Consider the following 13040-nt stretch of genomic DNA (forward strand, 5'->3'; position numbering starts at 1 on the left):
TCATGAGACATGCAACATTGCATACAGAACAGCTATATACATATTCAAGCACACTGCTAAACTTTAAAACAGATTATTTAGAAGAATCCAATGAGAATTCTACTTACCAACAAAAAATACCTAGATACTTTAACAGTGTTCACATTGTTTAAGATTGTATTTAGAAAAGGGAAAAAGAAAGAAATCCATTCATTCTGAAGGTCATCTTTGCTAGTTACTGCATAACTTGAGTCTAATTCTAGCCAACTTAGCATTAGTCTAGTCTACACTACAAAAGTTTGGTAAGGCTAAATAAGATGGCAGCAAAACTTAGTTACATTGGCAAAAATAATGTTTTTGCCAATAGAGATAAATGATGGCCATAGCTATCAAATAAAAGTGTTCCGGTTTGTTTTGATATTTCTGTTGTCATATATACATTATAATTATGTAAAATAGGTGTACATAGGGGAGCAATGTCAAATGAAGATGTTTTACTTTTGTTTATTTGTTTGTTTAATATATTATTACTCTGTACAGTTAGGTAAACAAAGCTTACCAAAAAAAAAAAAAAAGCATGTGACTCCTTCGAAGAAATCAAGAGCCATGAAACATGCACATGAAGGCAAAGCTGACATGAGATAAGAGAACATAACAAACATCACAGACTTACCTTGCTGCAACTGAGGATGTGGTGTGTAACTCGGAGGATGTGAATATGGCATGTACCCTGCAGGGCTTTGAGGTGCATATGGACTAGGCACTGGACTGTTCTGTTGTGCCAAAAATCTGTTACTGGAGCTTGTCTGTGGTGGCACAAACCGGCTAAAAATAAAATTGTAAAAGTTTTCAGAAGTTGTAAAAGCAAATTTAGACAATTTTATTATTCCTTTTGAAATACTGTACCTCTAGAACATTATAACTTCTGGGAAAGACATGAAATTCCAAAGCAATCAAGAAACCCCTTCAAAAGCAGTATTTAAAGCTAACAATGTCTTCCCAACTTTAATTACTACTTAAAAGCCACAGCTTAGGAACTGTATTAGTAAAACTAAAGAAGAGAATAGAAAGCGTTCATAAAGTAACTGGGTTGAAACTGCATGCAGATATCTTTCCTCTAATCCAGAGTACTTTATTATATCAATAAAGACCTAGATTATAGGTACACCCTATTTGCTAACATTCAAAGCTTGAAAAAGAACTAGAAAGTTGAAGAGTAAGCTGCTGGCCAAACTACTAGGCCTATCCTCCTATAGATGGCCTTTTGTCTACTGTTAAGACAGTACTCCATGCTTTAACAAGCCTTTTTTCTCATCCTCCTGTCACGCTGGCACTGCTATACATGCCAGAACACCTCTTCTCTCCTATCCTCCTGCCACCACTGTCAGCCTCTGCAACAGAGAGAGAACAACTGGAGGGGTGGGAGGAGGCAGAGAGATTCTTTACGCAGGAAAGAAAATCTGCCAAAATCATGGAAGGGAGAGAGAGACGGGAATCATGACTAGTCCTTATAGTACAAAGACTAATTTACTGGCAAAAAATGAATAAGCACTATATTTGTTTTTTTGTTTTTTTTTTTCCAGCTGCAGAAACTCACCCTGCTGTCAGACAAATGCAAGATTTATCTTAACACTGATCTTACTTCCACTCACATACTTGCAGCAAGAATTGACTGTCACTGTAGGAAGCATGTAAAGTTCACTGCCCACTCTCTACCTCCATTTAAAACATAGCATTACCTGGAAGGGCTATGTGAGATAGTGGTTTGTTGATAATTGGAAGATGCAGGACTACCACGCATGGAATTCTGAGAAATATTAAACTGCGATGACATCATCATCCCTATTAAAAAGAAGACAGCAACATTAGCTTACACGCATTTCCTTTTTAATCAAAAAAGTCTCTCATTTCAGGAATGATTACATACAAAGAGATTATCAACTTTGTGGGTAGATGATGTTAATGTCTATAGCTATTTAAGATGTTAATGTCTGTAACATTTAAAAGATTGATTCTATGTAAGATGTCTGTTTTACACTATGATATGGAAAAGCACTCCCTGAAGTTTTGAAATTTCAAGAGGACTTCCTTCCTCTTAACTTCTTTAAACTTCCCAAGTCAAAACCTGTTAGTAAATAGAAACATCTTATAACAGGACATATACTCACACCCCAGACTAGTGCGTACAGTACTGATTGTGCCAATGATTAAAAGATTCGGGAACTTTACAACAAAACAGAAGCACACAGAAAACTTATCTCCTGTTTTTTGAGCAAGTATAGCTAACAATCATCTCATGCAGAGTGGTGCAAGATACTCTTGCACAGAGGTATGTGACAAGGGAACTACTGTACACAGGTACAAATCACAGACACACATTTGCAAGTCGTCCCCTGGACATTTCCTGTACAGAGGTTTTCTGCTAGAAGTTCCCTGAGTGCTCACTGCACGCTGGTTCATGTGTTGCAGACACTCTAACCAGAGCATAGGATACTAGTTACAAAATTTTTGTCAAACAGCTAACTCCTAACATACAGAAACATACAGAAACATACAGAAAGCTGACAGAACATGACCATATTAAAACTACACAAATGCCATGTAATTTTATATAAAATATATAGATGAGGTTTCATTTTATGCTTAAGCAGAGATCATACTTTTAAAATACTTTTAAAACATATTTGTTTTCTTCTCCCTAAATTTAAAACACGTTTTGAACCACAGATGTGGTAGGTTTTGGTTTAAAAGTGTTTTTTAATTGTTATTGATTTTTTAAATAAGCGATTTAAATGAAAAAAAAAAATCTACAGTTTATTCTGTGGCAGACAACTGTCACTCCTCTATCTCTATTGGGGGCTGAGGCAGAGAAAGAAGAAGGAGGTGGCATGGGGGGGGGGGGGGGGCACAAAAGAGATAACAGCAACAAAAACAAAGCATCTCCAAAGTTTCAAGATAAATAATGAAGTAATGAAGCAATGAGGAAAATGGGGAAGGCATATAAATAAGGCACAAAAAATTAGTCTAAAAAGGAGCTGAAATTAGACTGTGGCCATTAACACTAAAATATCTTGTATGTTTTTTACACTGTTGTCCTATCACTAAGCAACAGATTTACGATTCTACTTGTGTATTTCCATATATTAATATTTAAGAATTTCTTTTAACTGTTACTTTAATTTTGAATGCTTAGTTCTGAGAAAACATCATCCAAGTAATAAATATTCCTATAATAAGTTACCTTAGCATATATATATATATATATATTATTTTTTTTTTTTTTGCTTGGAGAAAAGCAATACACATAAGTCCATCTTAGCATTCCTACTAAACGCCAGAGTGTACTACATAAACATGCATCTCAAGATCACAGAAAGGGTCTGTGATCTATGACTAAACTGTATTATAGCATCATGCATGTTTAAACTAGGACTGATGACCTACTGGTGATTTTTCAGTTAGACAGACACTCTTATTGGAAGTGTACATCTGCAATGTTTATCCCTTTAACAGGAACAGGTACACTTGCATTCTTGTATTCTTTTCTTGAAAAAATATCTAAGTAATTGACACCTTTGGAAAGATGCATACAATTCTAATAAATAAAAAAAAACACAAGTGCGAGTTGTGGTAAATAGCTTTAAGTGAATTTTAAGTCCTTCCTGAAATGTAAGCTATGCTATGAACAATAAGTCTTGGCAAAACATTATTTTAGCTTACCTTCCAACACATATATCCTGAAAGACAGCACTGAAGTGTTGAGAAGGAAAAAGGGTAAAGGAAACCAAAGCAAACAAACACATGTCCACATATTACGTCATTCTTGTATTATACACATAATCACAGAATGGTTGCTGCTAGAAGGGACCCTCTGGACGTTATCTGGTTCATCCTCCTGCACAAGCAGGGACACCCAGAGGTGGTTACCCAGGACCACATCCAGGCAGCTTTTGAACATCTCTAAGAAGGGAGACTCCACAACCTCTCTAGGCAACCTATTCCAGTGCTCTATCACCTGCAAAGTAAAGAAGCGCTTCCTAAAGTTCAGACAGAACATCTTGTGTTCCAGTTTGTGTCCACTGCCTCTTCTCCTGTCATCAGGCACCAATGCATCCTCACTTCAGGTATTTATAAACATTGATGAGATTTCCCCCCTGAGCCTCCTTTTCTCCAGGCTGAACAGTCCCAACGCTCTCATCCTCTCCTCATAAGAGAGGTGCTCCAGTACCTTCATCATCTTGGTGGCCCTACATTGGGCTCTTTCTAGTATGTCAATGTCTCTCTTGTACTGGTGGACCCAGAACTGGACACAGTATTCCAAGTGCAGCCTCACCAACGCTGAGTAGAGGGGAAGGATTACCTATCTTGACCTACAGGTGATACTAAGTCAGAAAGACATATGGTTCTCTCCCTGACAGAATAATAGAACCAAATCTGAGATGTTTTATGAACAGATAGGCCAAACCTTTACTATGTTTAGTTAGATAGAAGGAAGTTTAGAAACTTTGTATCTCTGGTACTACTTTACTCACCAATTAGTCAGCATTATCTGTAAGACCATACAGAACTGTATCTCGGGAAGGGGGAGGAGGCAAGATGAACCAGGCCTGGAGGATGTGTCTAAAAAGATTAGGTGAGGAAATTGTGGTATGCATATGTCCTTGGATGTGTAAATGACTTAGCTTAGTATGACTATCAATGATCACCAGAAGACCCCAAAAGACTACCAGTAGAAACAAATGTGCATGCATCAGGGATGTTTACATATTTTAATGAGCTACAGGAAATAGTGTGAATATGTTATAATTATTCCTTGGAAAACCCAATGAATATGTATGTGTTGATTGTATATAACCCCAGTAGCTTGAACAATTTGGCACGCACACTAGGTAGAGCGATCCCCTGTGCGTCCAGCACCCCAATTAAAGAATGCCTGATTTCTAAAACTCCAAATTGAGTCTTAGAGAGTTTCTTTGAATGACTTTTAACACTGGCAATCAATACTTTGCCTAATTAAGCCAAAAATACCATTAGCCTTCTTAGTGGCAAGGGCACATTGCTGACTCATGGTCAGCCTGCTGTCCACCAGGACTCCTAGGCTGCTTTCCAGCTGGGTGGCCCCCAGCATGTACTGGTGCCTGGGGTTGTTCCTCCCCAGTTGCAGGACTCTGCACTTCTCCTAGTTCAACTTCATGAGATTCTTGTCAGCCTACCTTTCCAGCCCATCAAGGTCTCACTGGATGGCTGTGCAGCCCTCTGGTGTGTCAGCCACTCCCCCCAGTTTCGTGTCTTCCACAAATTTACTGAGGGTGCGCTCTACGCCATTGTCCAGATTCTTAGTGAAAATGTTACAAAAGGACTGGACCCAATATTGATCACTGTGGTAAGGTAGTCCATGTGTTACTGACCTCCAACTAGACTTTGCACTGTAGGCTTAAGCTGAAGAAAACAGGGAAACCTTGAAGAAAACAGGGAGACTGGTAGCCTTGAGCTAGCAGAAAGCAAGGGAGATAAGGGATGAAAACAAGGAGAAAAACATCTGCAGGAAGATTCCAGACTGACCTATGGTAACCTCTTTCTCATTAAGGGTCATTAACATTACAAATCACACACATCAAAATGTTAATATATGGAAATGTATTATTTGGTGTTATGTCCATGCCCCCGCCCTTGTCTGTAATGCCTATGTTCAATAGAGATAAGTTAGGCAAGCTAAGACAGCCAATCAAAAGATCAAAAGTAGCCAGAGAGATAGTTTCCCAAGTTTGCTGTGTATAAATAATGGTGATTCAAGCCAGAGGTGTGCTTGCTTTGCAAAAGCTCAATGAGCACCTGAGAGTTATATAATTAATTCTTTAATTAAAAGACCTTCATGTGGATTCCAACTCTGTATGCTTATTGGCAGGTCACGAACCTAGGGTTAAAGTTAAAGCCGAGTGTGAGCAGCTGTCAAATGGAAAATAGGAAGCAGTCAGTCCAGAATCCCCCCTTCCTCCCCCCTTGGATGCATCCTCAAAAAATGGTCTAAATTTGGTGGTGAATATAGGACAAAGGGTAAAATGAGGCAATACTGTAATCAGGAGCGGACTCAGTATGAACTGGAGAACAATGACCAGAAAATGGATCTTTTAATTATGATACCATATATCGCAATTGATGTTATTTTGCCATGGGGAAGGAAAATGAGACACTGTGATGCATGTTAGTGCTTTCATGTCATTGTATCGGGACCTGACAACTCAGACAGAGTATGGATTACGGGAAGACTGTATTATGCTATGTGCTGAAAAGAAAGGGAAGGAAAAGAATGATAAACCCTCTAAAATTTATCTGAGTCTAGAACAAGAAGAGGTTCAGTTACTGGCACCCTCAACAACACTGCTGTATAATCGAGGTTTCCCCTATTTCTGAGGCTTCTGTGGGGACATCAGAGGCTTCTCCTGGGGGTTGGATTTATGAGGTTTCTGCTGGAACATCAGAGATCTCTCCTGAAGCTCAGGCTGCAGAGGTTTCTGCAGGGACGTCTCAGACCTCTCCTGAGACCCAGGATGATTCTAATTTTAGCCCAATAGCACTTTGCACCTAACAGAAGATGGGGCCAGTTATCCAGGCTCCACTAAGGCAGGCAGTGGGACCAGAGGAAGAAACCTTTTTTGTTCATGTTCCATTTACAACATCAGATTTGTTAAACTGGAGACACCCTGTTGGACCTTATAGGGATAACTCAGCAGCAATGCATCAGTTGTTAGAAACTATTATGATTTCCCATAACCCTAACTGAGGGGATATGCAAGCCCTATTGAACGCTTTTTTGACTGCAGAGGAAAGGAGAATGGTTTTAGAAAAAGCTCAGGCAGAAACAAAGAAGAGGTACCCAAGAGAGGAGGTAGAGGAATTAGTACTAATTAAGAAAGATCCTAAGTAGAACCCAAATACTAGCAGGGGTCAGCAATTAATAAAAAAAAAAAAAACTGGCAATTAATCCTTTATGGGATTTAAAACGGGGTACCAAAACCAAAAAAAAATCTCTAAATTATATGAGGTCCACCAGGGCCCAGATGAGAGCCTGTCTGTTTGTGGTGGTTTTACTCAGGTGGGCAGCTGAGCTCCACCACAACCGCTCTCTCACTCCCCCTCTCCTCAAAGAGGAAGGGGGAGAAAATACAACACAGGGAACTTGAGGTTTGAGATGAGAAGGGTTTAATTAAAGGGAAAGGGAATGGGGAGAAAAAGAAACCACAGAAACAGTAAGTCTGCGCGGAAGCACAGAGAGAAGGGAAAAAATTATTCTCTACTTCCCATCAACAAGCGATGTTCGGCCACGTCCTGGGAAGCAGGGCCTCAAACACGTAGTGGTTGTTCAGGAGGAACAGCCCCCTCCCCCATGAGAGCCCCCCTTTTTATTGCTGAGTGTGACATCAGGTGTTATGGAGTATCCCTTTGGTTGGTTTAGGTCAGATGCCCTGGCAATGTCCCCTCCCCATCACTTGCCCACCCCCAGCCTGCTGGCTCTTGGGGTCTTGGAAGGAGTCCTGATGCTGTGCCAGCACTACGCAGCAATAGACACAACACTGGAGTGATATCAGTGCTGTTCCAGCTACGAGTGCAGAGCACAGCACTGTGTGGGCTGCTGCAGGGAAAAGGTGACTCCAGCTCAGACAGACCCAACACACTGTTTTTTTTTTGAACACCTTCATCAAATGGCCAGAAAGTGGATGGATTTAGACCGCGATAAGGAGGTGAAGAGTAGACTGTTTGCCATGCCATTTATGGGGCAGTCTGCCCTAGACATTAGAAAAAAATGCAAAAGATAGATGGGGACAGGGGATTGTCAATTTCACAGCTGTTTAGAAGTAACAGATTGCAAAGGATCCTTAAGTAAAAGCACAAGTCTCAACTGTTAGAGCAACTGGCAAATTGACTTTAATATCCTTTTTGCAACCTACGGATTGGGAGATTGGAGGGGAGGCTTCGACGCACTGATTTTTATATATGCCTGAATGCCCTCTCTCTTTGTTGGGAAGAGATTTGCTGGGCAAACTACATGCACAGGTAACCTTCTCTACAAACGAGATAACAGTTAAAATTCTATCTGAAAATGCATGGAAGGCCCAAATTTGTTTATTGACAGAACCAAAGGCAGAGGAAAGGCAACAGAAACCTGAAGAGGTGTTGAATGCAGTGACTCCTTTTGTATGAGCAGGAAAACAGCCTGGGAGAACAAAAAAATGCACTTCCAATTTGGACTGAGCTAAAACCAGGAGCTATACCTATACAAGTGCCACAATATCCAATTAGCCTTACAGCAAGGAGGGGGGTGGAGCCTCTGATAGACAATTTCCTGTGTTATGGACTAATCCATGAATGCCAATCTAGTTTCAACACCCCAATACTGACAGTAAAAAAAAAAAAAGCAGTTAATGTAAGTTTGTGCAATATTTCACAGAATCACAGTGTCACAGAGTTATAGGGGTTGGAAGGGACCTCAAGAGATCATCAGGTCCAACCCCCCTGCCAAAGCAAGTTCCTTAGAGCAGGTTACCCAGGTAGGTGTCCAGACAGGCCTTGAATATCTCCAGAGAAGGAGACTCCACAACCTCCCTGGGCAGCCTGTTCCAGTGCTCCGTCACCCTCACCATGAAGAAGTTCTTTTGCATGTTGGTGTGGAACTTCCTGTGATCCATTTTTTGGCCATTGCCCCTTGTCCTGTCCCCACAAACCACTGAAAAGAGGTTGGCCAAATCCCTCTGTCCCCCACACCTCAGGTATTTATACACATTGATGAAATCCCCTCTCAGTCTTCTCCAGGCTGAACAGACCCAGGTCTCTCAGCCTTTCCTCATAGGGAAGATGCTCCAGGCCCCGTATTATCATCGTGGCCCTCTGCTGGACACCTGCTACAAAAACAGATGCCTGTTTTTGTAGCAGGGATCCAGAACTGGACACAGAACTCCAGGATTTGTGTGCGTTGATCCCCACTCAGACACTCCCGAACCACTCCCTCGTCAACCAGCAGGGAGGTCTCCATTTCCCAGACTCTTTCTCCTCCCTCCAGGAGTCCCAAGGGGGGAGTCCCTTAAGCAAAGACCGAAGCAAAGAAGGCATTCGGTATCTCTGCCTTCTCAGCGTCCCCCGTTACCAGGACACCCCCCTCATTCATCAGGGGACTCACATTATCTCTAGTCTTCCTTTTACTGTTTACATACTTTAAAAAAAAAAAAAAAACAAAAACAAACAAACAACACTTCTTATCATCCTTTATTTCCTTTTCCAGCTTCATCTCTAGGTGGGCTTTAGCCTTCCTTGTTGCATCGCTGCAGGCCCTGACAACACTCCTATACTCCTCCCAAGAGGACAGGCCCTTTTTCCACATTTCATAGACCTTCCTCTTCCTTCTGATCTTATCGATGAGCTCCTTGCTCATCCACGCAGGTTTCCTGCCCCCCTTCCCCAATTTCCTACTCTTAGGGATGCAGTGATCCTGAGTTTCCTACTCTTAGGGATGCAGTGATCCTGAGCTTGGAAGGAGTGCTGTTTAAATGTTGCCCAGCTCTCACAAGCACCCTTGCCTTCTAGCAATCTAGGCCATGAGATACCCCCAAGTAGGTCCCGGAAGAGGTTGAAGTCATCTCTTCAAAAGTCCAGGGTAGCAATCCTACATTTTGCCTTACTTCTTCCACCAAATTCCATCTTGAACTCCAAGATATCTACCAAATTACACCTTAGAGAAAGTTTTGCAAAAATCAACAACTTGTAAAAGAAGGAAAGGGGGGAATTGTGGAAACAAAAATGTTGTTTTTGCATGAGAATTGGTAACATAAGCACAGGAAGTACCAGGTATACTATGTATGCTGTTTCGTGGGAATGCACAGTATAAAGATAAGCTGCTTCCTGGATTTGCATAACGGGGGGGGGGGGAGAAAACAAGTACTAGATTGATATTGATATTCAACAGAAAAGCATTGATTAGGATGTATGTGGCCAGGTGTAAGAAAGAGTGTTTTTGTGTTTTTTGCAAAGAGATGTTAGGTTGTTTAGGAGGAACGAATGTGGTGTTGAGATATTCTTGCAATGATAAGAAAGCTTACCAGACAACCTTGTAAAATGCAAACAATAACCAGACTCCTTAGTGCAATTAGGCGAAAATCACGGTGTCAAGTCAAGTCAGATAAGGGAAGAAACATTACCACCTCACAGAGTAAAAAAAAAGTCATGAGAAACTTGAAAAATAACAGGCTGGCAACTGAAAGCCATGTATTGTCTGTGAAGCATCGGATAGGTTGTGAACCTGGACTACCCAGTCAATGGGGAAACAGGGGAGGGTCCCAGTTGTCAAGAGATAAAGTATATAAACTGTGCTTTAAACTAGTAGGCGCGCTCCTGCTTGCGGGATGCCCACCATTGCAGTTGCGAATAAAAATGCTACTTCACCGAGATCCTCGCCTGAGACTGTTATTGGCTACAGAGTGTTTCTCACATCTACATAGCACCTCAGCACAAAAAAGATAAATTAATTGCCTTGACTAGGGCCTTGGAATTAGCAGAAGGGAAGACACTCAATGTCTATACAGACTCTAAATATGCCTTTGGAGTTTTGCACACCCATGGAGCCATCTGGAAAGAGCGAGGATTACTGACAACAGCTGGAGGACCAATCAAGCATGGTCCAGAATTTTTTTACAGTTGTTGCAGGCAGTGCAAGGCTCAAAACTGTAGCAGTAATGCACTGTAAGGCCCACCACAATGGTGATCACAACATAATAGAGAACAGGAAAGCTGACTTAGCAGCCAAAGAAGCAGCTAGAAGAGTACCAGAAGACCTACAAGGCATGTTAGTCTCCCGTACAAAGGCTTCACTCAATCCACCAGAATATTCCACTAAAGAGATCCAACTAGCAGAAAACCAGAAAGTAAATGAATTAGTGACAGAAGGTAGTCAAATGCATGTTAGAGGGGAAGGCTGGGTAAGGCAATATTTGCTGTCTTTGACATGTTGTCCTCTCTACATAGAGATGTACAGGAGCAATTACCAATTCCACTGGATGTTCCGGTACATCTATTCTGACCTGGACATCAGGTGCTGATCTGAATGTGGAAAGACTAAACATTGCATCTCTGGTGCTACCTTACTCAATAATTAGTCAGCCTTATGTGTAAAACCATACAGAATTGTATCCCAGGAAAGGGTAAGGGGGCAAGATAACCCTGGAGTGTGTCCAGAGAAGGGCTACAAAGCTGGTGAAGGATCTGGAACACAAGTCCTATGAGAAGCATCTGAGGGACCTGGGGTTGTTGAGTCTGGAGAAGAGGAGGCTCAGGGGAGACCTTATTGCTCTCTACAACTACCTGAAAGAAAGTTGTGGGGAGCTGAGGGTCAGCTTCTTCTTGCAGATAAGCAGTGATAGGAATAGAGGGAATGGCCTCACGTTGTGCCAGGGGAGATTTAGGTGGATATTAGGAGAAATTAGGAGAAATAAGACATTTTTTTCTCAGAAAGTGTATTCAGGCATTGCAAGGGGTTACCTAGGGGTGTGGTGGAGTCACCATCTCTGGGGGTGTTTAAGGAAAGGTTGAATGTGGTTCTTAGGGACACGGTTTAGTGGGTGATACTGGTGGTAGGGGGGTGGATGGACCAGATAATCTTGGAGGTCTTTTCCAAACTTAATGATTCTATGAATCTATTATCCTATGAACCCAGGCCTGGAGGATGTGTCTGAAAAGAATAGGTGTGGTACTCATGGTATGCATAGGCCCTTAGATACAAAAATGACTAAGCTTAGTATGCATGCCTAAATTGAAACAATAAGGTAAGAAAGAGATGGCCTGAGCACATTCAACCAGTGAACACAGTGAGGAAGACTAGTGTCAGGAACATTTTCATATTTGAATGAGTTACTGGAATAATATGAATATGTTAACTGTTTATTGGAAATATAATTAATAAGTATGTTTTGATTGTATATAACCCCTGTAGCTTGAACAATTCGGCATGCACACTAGGTGGAGTGATCCCCTGTGCATCCAGTGCCGCAATTAAAGAATGCCTGCTTTCTAAAACTCCAAACTGAGTCTTAAGAGTTTCTTTTATGGTAACAATATAACTTGAAAGGCCAATGGTAAACATTTCTGCAACACTAGAAATCATAAGAAATGACACTACCGATGCTCTTGGTCGAATACAAACAGAAATAGAACAAGTATTCCAAATTGCCTTAGAAAACTGTCTTGCCTTAGATGGGCTATTCACAGCCCAGGGAAATGTTTGTGCTGTGAAAAACTGCAGCTGCTGAGTCATAGAATCATAGAATCATAGAATACCCTGAGTTGAAAGGGACCCATAAGGATCATCAAGTCCAATTCCTAAAGTCTATTAAATCTATGTCTCCTAAGAGTCTATGTAAATGAGAAAAAGCAAATTCAAACAAGTATTAAACAAATCTGGCAAGCATCCCATTTGTTTCACCAAGTGTCTCAGGATGCAACCATTAGTAGTGGACCAGATTTTTCCTGGTTTTGGTCATGGTTGCCAGACTTTGGATGATTAAAACAACAGTTTTTAATTATCATAGTAGCTGTAGCTATGATAGCGATATCTAGCTGTGTTCTGCAATGCATGCCTAGTTGTCTAAATTCATGTAATGCGTTATTCAGCAAACCTCACAGAGTATATTATCCATATCTTGTCTTCCTAACAGTAGAGTGCTTCCTCAAATTGGCAGAAATAGACAAGAACTATGTAGTGAGAACTAGGAAGCCCAAAAGTGAGGTTCATAGTCAAGGGGGGAAACTGTAGTCTTAAACAGGAAAACAAGAAAACCTTGAAGAAAACAGGGAGACTAGTAGCCTTGAGCTAGCAGAAGCAAGGGAGATAAGGGATGAAAGCTAAAAAACAAAGAAACACAACTGTAGGAAGATTCCAGACTGCCCTATGGTAGCCTCTTGCTTGTTAAGGGTCATTAACATATTAAAATCACAGAATCACAGAATTGTCTAGGTAGGAAGAGACCTCAAGATCATCGAGTCCAACCTCTGACCTAACACTAACAAGTCCTCCACTAAAC

The 13040-nt window shown here is 41.2% G+C and overlaps 1 protein-coding gene across 6 annotated transcripts in view; it reads right to left on the reverse strand.

Moving 5' to 3' along the window:
• Positions 1 to 13040, reverse strand: part of LOC137847005 (nipped-B-like protein) — a 199244-nt gene that overhangs the window by 101715 nt on the left and 84489 nt on the right. For all 6 annotated transcript variants that reach the window (XM_068665187.1, XM_068665185.1, XM_068665189.1 and 3 more), the window contains exons 5-6: positions 1719 to 1821; positions 653 to 804 (exon numbers count right to left, since the gene is read on the reverse strand). In XM_068665187.1, the coding sequence (XP_068521288.1) occupies positions 653 to 804; positions 1719 to 1821 (255 nt within the window). The remainder of the gene's footprint in view (positions 1 to 652; positions 805 to 1718; positions 1822 to 13040) is intronic.

The sequence above is a fragment of the Anas acuta genome, chromosome W (genome assembly GCF_963932015.1).
Source record: "Anas acuta chromosome W, bAnaAcu1.1, whole genome shotgun sequence".
Lineage (NCBI taxonomy): Eukaryota > Metazoa > Chordata > Aves > Anseriformes > Anatidae > Anas > Anas acuta.